This window comes from Anabrus simplex, chromosome 5 (assembly GCF_040414725.1).
Source record: "Anabrus simplex isolate iqAnaSimp1 chromosome 5, ASM4041472v1, whole genome shotgun sequence".
Classification (NCBI taxonomy): Eukaryota; Metazoa; Arthropoda; class Insecta; order Orthoptera; family Tettigoniidae; genus Anabrus; species Anabrus simplex.
In genome coordinates, this window is record NC_090269.1 from 322,295,254 (window position 1) to 322,310,881 (window position 15,628).

Below are 15,628 nucleotides of genomic sequence, written 5' to 3' on the forward strand. Positions count from 1 at the left end.
AGTCAAATACAGTAAGCAATTCCCACGATGTGGACATGGATTTTCAGGACTTGATTAAACTTACAAAGTAGTGTTTCTGTGTTGAATAAGCAATTAAAATAGATAATGTTTGATGAATGTAACATAGAATATCCCAGCAATAAATTCCTTACTTACGCTTATATTTTCTTTCAGGCAATCAGAGCTTGACTCACTTCAGGTACGGTAACACTAAAAGACTGCTTGGGTATTTTGAAAAGATACTGCAGACTAGTGTATGAATCACCGGTTGCTAGAAATCGTATTGTTACTGCCAGTCTCTCTTGCACCGAGATAGCCTCTCTGAATGTGGTATCCTTCTTAGCAACTTCAGGCCCTATCAAATTGATGAGGTATTCAAAGTCTGTAGGTGACATTCTAGTAAAATTTTTATAATGCCCACTAACAGTCTGAAACTTCATGTCAGCCAGCAAATTTGAACCACAATGTGTAGTTCTAAGTGAATAAGGCTGAGTTTGCCACCATCGCCTATGTTTCCGTTTGTTTGCATAATGCAAATAAATATATGCTGCTGCAGCTATGTCCATCTTTCAAAGCTGCACTGTCTCAACTGGCGGAACGCTGGTAGGTTACGCATTACGACCTGTGGCGCGGGGTAGAAAAGTTTACCTCGCAACCGCGGTGAGTAACATTGCCTCGTTTAACCTTGGCGCACGACATGGTTACGTTACAGACTTAGGGGCGCATGTCTGTATCCGCCTTAAGGAAATGTATTCTTTTTCATTTGAATGAGCATTTCATATGATAGCACTGCTTTTAACTGTGTGACATTCCAGCTGGTTAATACCGTATTCTGCCAAGAATACTGATGCCATAGTAATAACTAGGGGGCGGATTTCTATGACCAGTCATATTTTTTCCCTTAACATTATATCTTACAGTCTTGTATTTTCAACACGTTTCCAAGCATGATAATCAAAATTAAATAGGTTTTATTGGGCATATAAATGCATATTTTGGCTTTCTTAAGTTTTATGGCATATTTTCAACAAAATATCATTATAACGGCATATTTTGGTAATTTTCATTTTAATTTCTTATTATAAAAATCAGAATAAGCTCTAGAAATTATTTTTCAGGATAGACTGGAATATACTACTGAAGAACCATTATAAAGTAGTGTATGGAATGTTTCTAACAGGTAGGAGCTATTGTTTGCTAGCTGGGTCAATTCCTGGAAACCGGGCAATTGTTTACACGGAAGCAGAGGTAATTCTGCAGTTATTTGCCATTGTTCTTATCTCTCCCCTTCCCCTTCCCTCTTCCACCTTCAACACACTGAATGACCTTGGTCATTAGGGAGCTTCAGTCATTCAGTTCCTTTCAATATGCCTAAAACGAAAGTCTCAATTTGTGGAAAGTTGCGAAGTTTTGTTCGCGAGTTGGGTGAAAACATTCAGTACGGATGGAGTGATATTATTCTGTAAATTGTGTGAGGTAAAAGTTACTGCCGAAAAACGCTTCTCTGTGCAACAACACTGTAATACTGTAAAACATAAGAATTGTGTAACTAAATATTCTGCACTCGAAAATAGGCAACGTCTGCTATTCGAAACCCCGACATCAAGTTCTCAGAGTTCACAATTTTCACAAGATCTCTGCAAGATGATGGTTTTGTCTGATATTCCTTTAAAGAAACTTAACAGCCGAAGCTTCAGACAGTTTCTTGAAAAATATACAAAGCATCCTGAGCCCAACGAATCTACTCTCAGGAAGGACTATCTGACCCCTTGTTATGCAGAAATGTTGGATATAATAAGGCGTGGCATGGGAGACAGTAAGATATGGGTTTCAATAGACGAGACCACAGATGTGGATGGAAGATATGTAGCAAATGTGATCGTTGGCACGCTGAAGGAAGACCGGCCTGGAGATACATTCCTCCCGACATGTGAAGTGCTAGAGAAGACAAACCATTCCACCATTGCAGTTCTCTTCAACAATTCAATGAATCTGTTGTGGCCAAACGGGGCAAAGAGAGAGCACATTTTTCTATTTGTAACTGACGCTGCTCCGTATATGGTGAAGGCAGCCAAGGGACTTAAAATGCTATACCCGAAAATGATACATGAGACATGTCTTGCACATGCCTTGCATAGGGCAGCTGAACAAGTTAGGAGTAGTTACCCTGAAGATGATAAATTAATATCGAACTGTAAGAAAGTGTTTGTCAAAGCTCCGCTTTGCGTTCAGAAATTTCGAGAAGAAGCACCTTCACTACCCCTACCTCCCAAGCCAGTTATAACGCGATGGGGGACTTGGCTTGATGCCGCAGTGTACTATTGCAACAACTTAGATGTCTTGGAGAAGATCGTGAAGTCTTTTGATCCTGCAGAATCGTCCTCCATAAAAGCCACTCAAGATTTATTTTCAAGCACTACATTAAAAGCGGACCTGGCTTACATAAAGTCCAATTTTAATTCTTTATCTGGAGCAATCACGCAACTGGAAGTTTCAGGTGCAGAACTAAGCGATGCACTGGATGTTGTAAAGTGCATCGAACAGGAATTAAAGCATGCAAAAGGAACAATAGCATCTAGGGTGTGTAGAAAATTAGAAAATATACTGGAAAAAAATAGCAGACTTGTGTACCTGTGTGGAATAAGTGACATTCTTTGTGGAAACCCTTCATCTGCAGATTTCCAGGAATTTTCTCCAAGTGATTTAACTCTATTAAAGTACGCTCCCGTTACATCATGTGATGTCGAAAGAAGTTTTTCTCGCTACAAGGCGATACTCAGCGACAACAGGAGGGGATTCTCATTCAACAATCTTAAGATGCATGTGGTCATAAATTGCAACAATTCTGATAATGGAGAATAGATCAGGTATGAAAATTTCATTAAAATAACATATGTTTTGTGTATACATTAAAACTGATTGAATATTGAACAGTGAAATTACTGTAGTGTTTATGTCCTTCACAGAGTCCGTCCTTGCCTAGGAGTATGCAGTGTAACCTTAACGAGTTCATGAAATATTCATCATTTTAGTTGATTTGGGGTTAAAGATTTCGAAGAATTAAACATTTTTAAACTCTAAATTAATTGCAGTCTGTAGCAATCGTAATAAAAGTGCTTCTATGTAACGTAAATGCTATTCATTAAGTCATATTTTGAATTTTATAGGTCATATTTTTATGTTTTTTAGGTCATAAGTGCATACATATTTCATACATTTTTAGGTCATAGAAATCCGCCCCCTAGTAATAACTAATGACTTATGCCAAGTTAATTTTAACATTTGTCTGTCTGTGTCTGTTATAGCATCACAGAAAAATAGATGGGTGGATTTTAATGAAAGATTGTATTTCAATATGGAATAATGTATAGTAGGATCTTAGCTATATGTTGTTGAAAAGTTTAACTGGGAAGGGCAACTTCAGACAGGGTCTCAAGCATAAAATTTTATGCTTTGCATGAAAATAGCTCACTGCAAATTATTGTTCTATACCTTTATACATTACAGTAAAAAATAACGGAAATATTGAAGGCAGTCAACCCCTACCCTAAAGTTGACACTAGGTGGAGGAAAACACAGGTTCCTCTCACTTCATTTGGCCTCTCTACCACTCCTCATCCAACACTGTGTTCCAGTCCAGCTTCCATTGTTCTATGCCGTCCTTCACAGAGTAAATTCATCGTAATCTTGGTGTTCCTCGTTCTCTCTTCCCTGTCAGCTGTCTTAGCGGTGCTTGTCTTGGCAGTCAGTTTTCTTTCATCTGCTTCAAATGTCCAAATGATCTCATCTGATCTATTCCAGTTTATCACTTAGCTCTCGGCCTCATCTTTTGTACCATCATCAAGTGATCGGCCCTCCACCAAATGGAGTTATTAAACATAAAATAACAGTTATCTATATAATAGTGCATACATATTTATTTCTCCTATGTCACTCACACTATATCACGACACATCACTAACTTCTTTCACATTCTATTCAGCCCTTTCCTGTTTGGAACAGAAGATTTAATATCTGATGTAGGTTCACTACCTTTGGCTTCGAGGAGAAGGTAAAGTCTTTGAACTGGGAGCAGAACTTTTCCAGTAGCAGTCTTCAGGTGGACAAGACGGGTGACTACATCCTTTCCCGGCAGAAGTTCTAGGATCTTTCCGAAAGATCAATCCAGTCCCTTTAAGTTGCCATTGCCAATGAGGACATCATTAGGGCCCGGATTCATATGCACTAAAAACTCCAAAAATATGCATGCACATATGCACTAAAATGTTAAAAATATGCACGAAAATATGCACTAAAAATAAAACATATTGCAATTACCAAACAAATTATTTAATTTTAACTCAGTGTTAAATTCATAAACAAGTTTCATTCCTTAGAAAATGATGCGTGGCAGTAGGTTTGAACAGTTTTTCAATCCTTTAAGGAGTCAATGAGATTCTATTGTCGGACAGAAGTAATTTATACACTGAAAATGATCCTTCTACATCGACGGACGTAACTGGGCTATACTTCTACACCGGCACCGACTGCTCGGGACATTTTCTGGCAAAGACTTTAGGCATTTTTGCAGTTTAATCTGGTAAAACACTGAGCTCGATAGCTGCAGTCGCTTACGTACGGCCAGTATCCAGTATTCGAGAGATAGTGAGTTCGAACCCCACTGTCGGCAGCCCTGTAGATGGTTTTCCGTGGTTTACCATTTTCACACCAGGCTGTACCGTAATTAAAGACACGGCCACTTCTTTCCCAGTCCTAGCCCTATCCTGTCCCATCGTCGCCATAAGACCTATCTGTGTCGGTGCGACGTAAAGCCAATACCAAAAAAAGAAGAAGAAGAATCTGGTGATACGCTGCAATAGACGAAGAGCAAGTTAACAGATGAATGCACTTATTTAAGCAAATTGTAAGGAGAAGGAGGAAGGAATGTCAGAAAGAAGGAAATTGCTGTTGTGAAAAACGTAATTATCCTTCTACCTACTTGTATTGTGATATTGAGAACACTTTCCTTAATCAGGGAAGGTTTCTCATGTTGCCAAGTTATGTGCAACATACAGATTTCATTAAATTTTTCATTTCATTCAGAAATCTTAGATAATCGATCACACATAAGAGAAAAGTATGTCTGTATATGCACTAACGTTCAAAATATGCATTTGCATATGCATTTTTTAAAAGTCCGGGGCCTAGACATCATCATCAACCTGTACATTTTTTAGTTGCTCTGCATCCATCTGCTGTCACAGTTGACCCAAAGACTCACTGCGGAAACTCTTTCTCAGATTCTCCTTCAGTGTTAATCTGTACTTAACCTCTTGTTGAAACTGGAAAACTTAAGCATCAATCTCAGGCACAGCAACTTCATGAATATCCTGAAGAAACATGGGCAGGCGTTATTACTCCTAGTTCATTTGAAATATCAGCTGTATGCATCTGAGGTCTCAAGTTTACTACACTCCCACAGTCACAAAGCACTTTGAGAGATGTTCATCTTAGTGTTCTCCAAAGTAACCTTTTTACAAGTCCTATCAACCTATCCCAACAAGCTCCCCACCAGACAGCAAATGTTGGGTTGACTTTACACTTTATTCTCTCCACTGAGCAGTAGTCTTATACCTTTGACCAATCAATTCGACTGAAGGCAGTCTCAGTACCAGAAAAGTCAGCGCCGTCATCACAAAAAATTACAGCTGGTCGTCCTCTCCTGTTTAAAAACCAATGAAATGCTTGCATAAATGCATCTGTTTATAATGATAGGAGTAGTGGACTGTTCTGGTGACACCATACATGAATAAGCAAGTCTCTTCATAGTTTTTGCAGAACACATTCTGTTAAAACTTACCATACAGTTCTTCTTCGTCATATCACCTAGAATCTTTCCCTCAGAATCGAAAGGAAACCTAAAATTCCGACATTACACCTTCGAACATTAACATCTATAATCAGTCGTGACACAAAGGGATGATTTTGGGTAAAAGTACAGGACACCGGAAGTCATGGCTATCGGGTATACTGGAGCGCTTAGTTCGTAAGCAGGGGAGACCATTGTGATCTCCGAAGGGTTACAGACTGGAGATTCTGGAGTCTGTAGTACTGGGAAATACATCTTTCTGCACTAGCTTCAAGACCGTTATTTCAGTAGAAAGAGCCCCAGTCTTCATAAAATGTTCAGAGCCAATTACTAAACAATTATTTACAAACCAATACCAATCACTCCAAAGACAGTTTCTGCACAAATCATAGAGGAAACAACAGTATTCTTTCTTCAACAATATCATCCTCTTCAAACTTGACTCTGGCTGAAGGCCAACTGCTAATTGATGGTATAACCATTCAGCTCGCTCCCACCACAATGACTGAAGCAACCCTTTCTCCAAACCATCTCTAGATGGCAGGTCAGCAGGAATTCAAACACATGGAGCATGCCACTGTTATACTTGAGTCAACTTTCTTATCTCTTCACCCGGTTCCTCACAAAGGTAGTCCACTGATCTCTTCTAATCCATGCTGACTGTAGATGAATCACTCCAGAAATATGATACACAGCTACTGGGACTAGCACCTATCAATGCAGCAAGCAATTCTAGACAAGGTATTGTGATTGTATTCTTTGTAGAGGAAATTCTCCTTTTTGCTTAATCTACTTTCTGAATTGTCTTCACCCTCAAACAACACAGCTACAGCATAGGCATCCTTGCCGCCATCACAGTAAGTATGCACACTATATTCAACAGGTTCACTGTTAGAAGGTAGCCACCTTGAAGTATTCAAGTCTTTCAAAAATGTGACATCATTTGCCCATTTTGCAAATTTTGCTGGCAATGCTCTGATCCACTTCTTCATCCCACCCAATTTTGAAACTCCATAATTCTCTTAAAATAACTTTTGGCTCTAGGGTCACATGAGATGGAAAACCAATTACTTAAAAACACTTTGCAGCTTTTGGTAATTTTCTCTGGTAAAATCTGGAAACAGTTTGGGCTTATAGCCAGTGTGCCATGTTTTCTGTTCTTCCAGATTAAACCAAGTACATTAGTGAGACAAGCCTCTATAAGTAAATCTGGATTTGTGAACTCATATCCAAGTAATTCAAACTTGCCATCAGACATAATAGAGGTAGCTTCTTGAATGAATGTTCTAGGCTGTTCCTCATCATTAACCCAGATAACCCTGACACCCTTCCAGAAGGATAAATGGGTACTGGACACAATAAGTTTGTGGCGCGAATTACTTTGTTTACAGGACGACTGGTACCTCTCATCAGATGTCAATCAGCTTCATTACAATGCAGTGTGTTTCTGAATTTGTTTTGCAATAAAAGAACTAATTGATAGTACGGTGGGTACACTTTTTGATTGGAATGTGCCACTTTCTGTGGACATAGTTGATGCCAAAGGTAACTTTCCAGATAGGGAGCTACTTGAAAATCTGTGCAGAACACCAAAATGACATCCATTAAAAATGACGCCATTAGCTGCCAACTGGCACACTATATTGTTTTAGATCTCAACCCTTAATGGTTGGATTTAAATGTTCTCTGTTTTGTTTTGGAACAAAATGTATGCCCTCAACTTTTGAAGAGGACACTTTCTGTCCCTATACAATTGTCTTTATACCTTAAGGGTTCTCTAAAATTTTATTATTATTATTATTATTATTATTATTTTTTTAATGTTTAGGTCTTTTTTGTAGTTTGATGATTTGGGGTGTTCTTTCAATTATTTCCTTTTCAGTTTGTTATAAAGGTTTGCTCATTTTAAACACAGAAAGTTCTTTGTATCATAATGAACCGTTTTGAAACTGAATTTAAAATGCTTCAAGGCATCTATGGCTGGCACACATTAATTCTTCTCCTAGTGTGATAGACCGGACCATCTGTTTCTTATGTTAATAGTCTAGTGATGGAGACTTGATTTGCCCTGTGCCGTACTACCATTCATAATAATACGTACTGTTTTCTTTTAAGTGACTCACAATTTCTACCCCCATCATCAATTTATATTTCATCTTATACCGATCCAGGGTTCATTTAATCTTTTTCATATGCATTGTTTTACATGTTATGTTTTGAACGGCTGACGATGACCTGGACTAAGGTCAAAACCGGTCCCATTTCAAATTACTATTAAATAAGAATGTAATCACTACATTTCTTTCTCTTATGTATTGAATAGGTTGAACCTCTTTTTCAATTATTTAATTTTTAACAAACTGCCGAATCATTCACTCGTTGGTGCCGGCTACAGGATGTTTGCAGAACATTTAATGGAATTTCAGAATCTAGGTGCAATGCCCCATGGTTTGGATTTACAAAAGTTAAATGAGAGAGAAAGAATAGAGGGAACAATTTTAAAAAAACACTACACAAAGGAAGTGGAACAATATGTGTGCCCTTAACTTTAATAGAAATGGTAATGAGGGAATGGTTTAGAAAATGTCCCCCCAAAATAAAGATTGGCCGAAAAATCAAAACAAATTGCCTGGGTTTTGCTGACGATTTAGCGTTACTAGCCAAAACCAAACCAAACCCCATGGCACTACAGCCCTTGAAGGGCCTTGGCCTACCAAGCGACCGCTGCTCAGCCCGAGGCCTGCAGATTACGAGGTGTCGTGTGGTCAGCACGACGAATCCTCTCGGCCGGTATTCTTGGCTTTCTAGACCGGGGCCGCTATCTCACCGTCAGATAGCTCCTCAATTCTAATCACGTAGGCTGAGTGGACCTCGAACCAGCCCTCAGGTCCAGGTAAAAATCCCTGACCTGGCCGGGAATCGAACCCGGGGCCTCCAGGTGAGAGGCAGGCATGCTACCCCTACACCACGGGGCCGGCTTAGCATTATTAGCAGTGGACATAAAAGAAGCAAAAACCCAGATATCAGAACTTCAAAACATTGCAAATAAAATTGGCCTCAAAATATCATTTGAAAAAACAGAAATTATGCCCCAAAAACCAACACAGCTAAAAGAAGTCACTATAAATGGTAATAAAATCAAAATAGTAACTCAGTTTAAATATCTTGGAGAAGTAATAACACATAACTTAAATGAAAAAATCTCAATCCAAGTAAGAACAAATAGATTAGCTAAAGCACAAAAATTAACATGGGATATCTACAAAAAGAAATGTCTATCAATAAATACAAAAATAAAACACTACAACACAGTTATAAAACCGGAAGCAACATATGCAGCAGAAACACTCTTTTACCTGAATAAACAATCAAAGACTGACAGACTTCAGAAAATTGAAAGGAGGATTGGAAGAACCTGTATCAACAAAAAATATCAGAAAGATGGACAGTGGCGGTTAATACCTAACAAAGTCGTGTACAAAGAGCTAGAACCCATTACAGATACTATGCGTAAGAGGAGACTGGGATTCTTTGGACATATCATGAGGATGCAGGACTCGAGACTTCTGAAACAACTAGTACAACACAATCTCGTCTCAAAAAATACCACAACAGGATGTAAATGGATCAGAGAAGTAAGGGAGGATCTGAAGGAAATAGGCCTTACAACAGAAGACACCAAAAATAAGATAAAATTGAATACAAAACTCAAGAATACAAACCTCCGCTTTACCCTTACACAAAACAAACCAACAACACGCACATTTTCAACTGAGGAAAGGGCACGAAGATCGGAGCGTCTGAAGAAGTACTGGGAGGACCGCAAAGCCCGAACAATCCCTTCAAAGAGACCTGAACGACGGACTGACTAAAGTGATCCTATGTGGTCATAAAAGAAGAAGAAGAAAACAAAACTTGACAGGGCAAAGAAACACAAATGTTGTCCTTGCCCAATACGTCACCCGAAGACAGTATACAGACTCCACCAGAACCAATGAAAAAAGAAAGAAAGGAACGTGGTCTGGGAGCCACACAATATAATCTATTAAGATGAAATATGTTTTATTTGCAATGAGAAGAGGACAATTCTAAAACACTTTATAAGGTTGCTTCTCTAAAAGAAAAGAAAATTAAGAGGTGTGCTGAAATTATCAATAACGTTGAACTTATGGTGTTCCTCAAGGGTAGCAATTTAGTTGCCAAAGAAGCAAAGTACCACTTGAAGTGCTACATAAATCTGACAAATTGTCCAAAAACATCAAGCGGAGTAAAAGAGGAACAGTTAAGCTCTATCTGCAAAAGTATGGCCTTTGGTTAAGTTGCACACTTCACAAAAGAGAAAATCTAAGCCTCTGAATCTGGAAATACTGAGATTTTTTTCAAAACGCCTCTCGATACAAACAGTCTAGTAAATCTTCTGGGTGTGGAATGTAAAGACCTTCCAAATACACATTACACCCATCTATGTAAGAGAATTCTCAATCACTTCCCACAACTGAGAGCTGAACTTTCAGGCAGAGATTTCTTCCTGCACCGAGATCATAGTATTTTTCAAAACATTCATTCTGAAAAACCTTGATGTTACTGTTGCATGTGAAAGATACATTAAAAAAATTAGAAATGTAATATTCTAGGAAAAGAAAAAAAGAAGAAAAGACTTGACGGTCACCAGAAAGATCAACAGACTGCAAGCTTTCCTCCAGAACTTCTGGCTCTAGTGTATTATTTACTCCATGGTTACACTCAAGCAGAGAACACAACTAGAGCAACCCTGCCTGCTTAGTGAAAGCATGCCGAGATAAGGCTTCCTTAATTGGAAATTCTCAGAGCTCAAGAAGGTGTTATTTGCTCCTCATAATTGTTTCAGGGTCTTTTCGTGATTGGTGCGTACGATAACACTGATCATAACTACAGCAACACATCCTCAGAATCACCTTTCTATGGAAAGAAATTTACATATTTAAAATTCCTGCCAAAGGAGAGGTCAGTGAACCCCTTGAAATTGTCACAAATATTTCTTGTACTGATCATAGTAACAGAAAATTGCTGCCAAAATCATAAGGTTTGTCGTCTAATGGGGTGACATTTTTATAAGCTCAGCAAAGTTTGTAAGTGCTTTAGGAACTCCTGTAATATTTTAGTCTTATCCCTAGTCACCCTACCATTAGGAAGTTCTACAGATTGGATAGATTCATTTTGAGTTCTTCTATTTTTAACAATACTGTGTAACAGTTTTTTATTTCCATCCTGTGTGATTTTGGTAGCCAGATCTTCCTTGCATTTCTGCTTTTCAGCTACAACCAACTGTTTGACCTGTAAATTTTTCTTTCTGCAAAATGACAGCTTCTCCTCTATGTCATGTTGACCTCCCCTTGTTCTTGCTTGATTTAAGGATCTTCTTGCATTGTTTCTGTCATTGATAGTCTTTTTAATATCATCATTCCACCAGGCAGTTTCTTTAGGTTTCCTTATTTGACTCTGTCATCCACATACTTTTTCAGCTGTACCAACCACAATTTTCTTTAGAGTTTTTCCATTCTTCATCTACTCATTAAAGTTTAGAAGAAAGTCATAGGACATCCTTGCAGGTAAATATTATTTTCATACACATCCGTTTCTTGATAACATAAGCCTATTTTTATATTATCCTTGGTATACACTCTGCTAAGACTGTATAACATGTAAACCATATTAAACTTACTGTGAGTGGGCGAGTTGGCCGTGCGGTTAAGGGCATGCAGCTGTGAGCTTGCATCCGGGAGATAGTGGGCCTACTTGCTCATTTTCATGGAAAATATATTTGATAGCAGTGATAATGTATTTTTATCATCTCAGGCAAAGCAGCTATATCCGTAAATTTACATGTTCATATTTGCGTAAAGACCACGTGGACCTCGCGAAGTGATACAAAATGTTTGTTTATGCCTACTCTTTTGATGGAAGGAATTTTAGTTCATTTCATTTTTTCAAAATGATCCTTCCTAAAATGAGGGTGCAGGCATTATTCGACGGCGGGGACTATTCGGGTAAATATGGTATTTTCTTTTGCATTTAGGACAGTTGGGGGCCTATAATGATTGATAACACCCGTAAATCGTATTCAGTGTATCTGATAAATATGGTGTATGAATAATGACATTAATTCAGTCATTTTTTGTAAAATGTTTAGTGCTTGCCTATAAATGTTTTTGATTTATGCAGAAAAGGCCATAGTCCACCAACTTTTAAAGCCCCTAAATGGAAATTTTGTAACTGAAAAATGAAATACTCTTACATAGTTTGTACTACTCTTTAACCTACTTCATGCAAAAGTTTTTCGTGTGTTTTACGTGATATATTGGTTCGTAATAAGTTTTTTTTCTGCTTTCCCAACAATTAACTATTTTGGACTAACGCCCTTTGTGCATGAAGCGATTACTGTAATCGGAGTTCAGGAAAGTGGACGTGGCAACACCGCAAAAGAAATGAAATACGAAAAAGCTTTGCTCTTGCACAATACTTAAATGGTGGGATCACGTCAGGATAAAAACGTTGTCACATACAGCCTGTTGCATGTGCGTTTTTCCTTTATGGTTCCTGTTACCTATGGCGATATTAAAGTTGCCAAATCATAGATGTGGACATGGTGCTTTTATGAGCACAGCAGAGCAAATATGTATCTGTCAGGAAAAGGTGAAGCAACTCTGCATGCCAATAGCTAGCTCATGTTTCACACGTAGCATGAATCGAACAGGGCAGTCCCCAGCTGGTAAATGAAGAACGTTTGAATAAATTAAATTTCCTCGAGAAGTACTTGGATTGATTTTTGGAATAATCACAGTGTTGGACTTTTAGGGATTGTTAGATTTAAGGCTAGGTGTAGAAAACAGTGTAGTGTACAATAAAAACACCCGAGTTCAGAGTGAACTGAAATCAATTTCGTCTCTGATCTAAGATCAAACGGTTTATGCAACCGACCATTTGACGTCAGAAATGAATGTGAGTTATGTACAGGGATTTTTTCCCTGAAAATCTAAATGCTGAAAATGGGGTGTGAGGTATACGGGGTGGCGAGTTATATGAGAGCAAATACAGTAATTCTTATTTTGGCCACTGCATCCATCACAGAAAAGATCAATAAATTTTACTGACGAATTTTCAGCACAAAACTTTGTCAGATAATGAAAACATGCACTAGAAACTTCTGAGCTACCCCTTTTGACTTCATTTTCATACCATGTATAAAAGGTAACATCATTCCAATATGGTTTTGATTTTGCACCATAATGCTTCACTACACCTAAATAATATTCCACATCTCTCTCGTCCATACCAATAGTGCTTCCCCAATATGTGGGAATTTGCGCTGTTTCGGGCGACAAATTGCATACATGGATGAACTAATGTTTTTTTTTAAATTCCATTTGCTGCTTTCTCCAATTTTGTATTCATTTTTTGTGAACGGAAGACTCATGGCTCGCTGCTCTGTGACCACTTTCTTTCGCGAATTTCACCATCTTAGCCTGAGTGAAACTGAATAACTTAACTCTTTCCCATGACAAATCAAATATTCACTAAACAAGCACCACAACTGTTGAGTTCCGACTATGCGCAGCAGTGGATCTTTCCGTTTGTTACAGCAAATCCACATTCTTGCAGCATTCCCATGAATTGGGTATGCAGCTCTTAATTGGCATAAAAATTTATATGAATATTTCAGTCAAGAATTAGGGATGCAGCTGATATTCAAGTTTGTACGGTATTACACGCACAACTTTCCTCTGCAGAAAAAAATAAGTGGGGATTATCCACGTATTTACAGTACTTCCAAATTTTTTTCTGTTGGTGTTCTTATGTCATGTATTTCTTCATTGTTTGCATTGATGAATGGTTTTAAACATGTGGTAATATTTTACTTTTAAAAAACTAATTCTAAAAAAATGCATTTTATTCTTCTGAACATTAATCTCCACAACAATGAAATATTCTTAGATTTTCAGCAAACGTTCCTTTTCACCTTATATTCTTGCAATCTACATAGAAGTATACTGACCTGTATCAATTATTTTATTTTTTATTAAGATTCATATAATCAATTTTAATAATTCGATCAAATGAAACAAAATACAATCTGGCCCAGGTTACATTTCTCTACAATGTTGAATATGGACTACAAGAAGGATCAAGTTGAACATTGCTGGTCTAAATCAATCTTAACATGTAAAGAATGTTAAAACTGAACAGAAGGAAATGATAAAGAATAAACCCACTAATAAATCATATCTGCATTAGATGTTTCATTTACTGGATAATACTTCATAGGATTTTAAAAATAACAGGGTGTAGCTAGTAAATGTGGTCCTTTGTGTTGTTTCTTCAATATTAAATTCCTGAAGTGGAAACAGGTAGGAAAATATTTACCATACACAGTGTTACCAATAACAAGAAAAGTTGAAGAATAAGAGATAAAGACAATGACTGCTCGAGGAAATACCTGTAGAAGGCTGTTGTGCAGTGGTGACTGTACCAACAATAAGACCAACCCGTGGATCCATGACAAGCTGGTACGATCCTGGTTGATTATGGATAGTGTTGCCGGTACGAGTTATGACACTACTAGGAGATGTTGTTGTACCCTATAAAAAGTAATTGATGTTTAGAACTAAGTCTGTTGGGTACAATAACTTACATGAAATAAACTCAATGTATTACAAACCTGCAATATAACTGGTGTGGGCAAAGCTTGTAGCATTGTAGGACCTGAAGCTGCTGATGGCTGAGCTATCATAGTGGATTGTCTAGCAACAGGAGAATTGGCAGCATTACCAGTTGTAGGCGTTGTAGCATTCAGAGAGGGCACGGGAGGAGTGCTGCTGGAATAAAATTAATGGCTCTCTTGAAACAAAGAAAAACACATAAGTGATACATAAATAATTGTGGGGTGCTGGATTGTCCAATCTGGAGTAAATTAGATATCCTGGTATGGTCTTGCAAATAACTATTTAACTACAACATATAATGGCATCAACAATATCCTAATGTTCAGGGATGTAAAATGTGGAAAAATAAGGGATTCTTGATAAAACTTGTTCCATCCCACAATAATCAAACCAAATGTAAACACTGACCATGATCGCATTGAATCTGGAAATCAAGAAACGGGCCATTCAAAAGCTATAAATGAATAATATATTAAATTACCACAAATAAATATTTAAAAATTAGAGATCAATATAACATTTTATTAGCTCTCAAATAAAGGGACAACTATGTGTTAAGGCTGCACAGAAAAAATCAGAATGACAATACAGGTACTGTATATTATACTCATAAGAAATAAATTGACAAGAAGGTCCCCTCTTTCAATACAAAATATAAATGATATTACATCAGTCTTGGGACAAGTTTCAGCCACTTAGTGGCCATCTTCAGCCAAAGAAAACGTAAACAGATTATGTGATAACTAATACATATGTATACCAAAGACAATGTTGCAGGAATAATTATAACATTAAAATACATATATTAACAAAAATGGTTATGATCTTCTTGTCACAAATATGTTATTAAGTTGACTTAGGACCTCAAGCAAAGAAGGAAATCTCTAATATCAGATGTAGAACAAGCACGCCATGTAAACAAATGTGAAAAAATACAGTAATAACGACAACCATTGAGAGTAGTTCCTCTCCCGGATCTTAGTCCAATTAAACAATAAGATTCTCCAAGGTAACCCAACACATTTTTTATAACAAACATGTGAAGTTATAGCTTGTTTACCTAAGTGTTAGGACGGGCATT

General features: G+C 37.5%; 1 protein-coding gene across 8 annotated transcripts in view; it reads right to left on the reverse strand.

Annotated features, from left to right (window-relative positions):
• Nucleotides 1-15,628, reverse strand: part of LOC136874046 (uncharacterized) — a 616,846-nt gene that overhangs the window by 547,032 nt on the left and 54,186 nt on the right. For 7 of the 8 annotated variants that reach the window (XR_010860213.2, XM_067147552.2, XM_067147546.2 and 4 more), the window contains exons 3-4: nt 14,544-14,700; nt 14,322-14,463 (exon numbers count right to left, since the gene is read on the reverse strand). Coding sequence is in view for 7 of the 8 variants with exons in the window: in XM_067147552.2 (XP_067003653.2) it covers nt 14,322-14,463; nt 14,544-14,700 (299 nt within the window). In the remaining variant the exon portion in view is untranslated. The remainder of the gene's footprint in view (nt 1-14,321; nt 14,464-14,543; nt 14,701-15,628) is intronic. The other variant, XM_067147551.2, reaches the window with a different exon arrangement.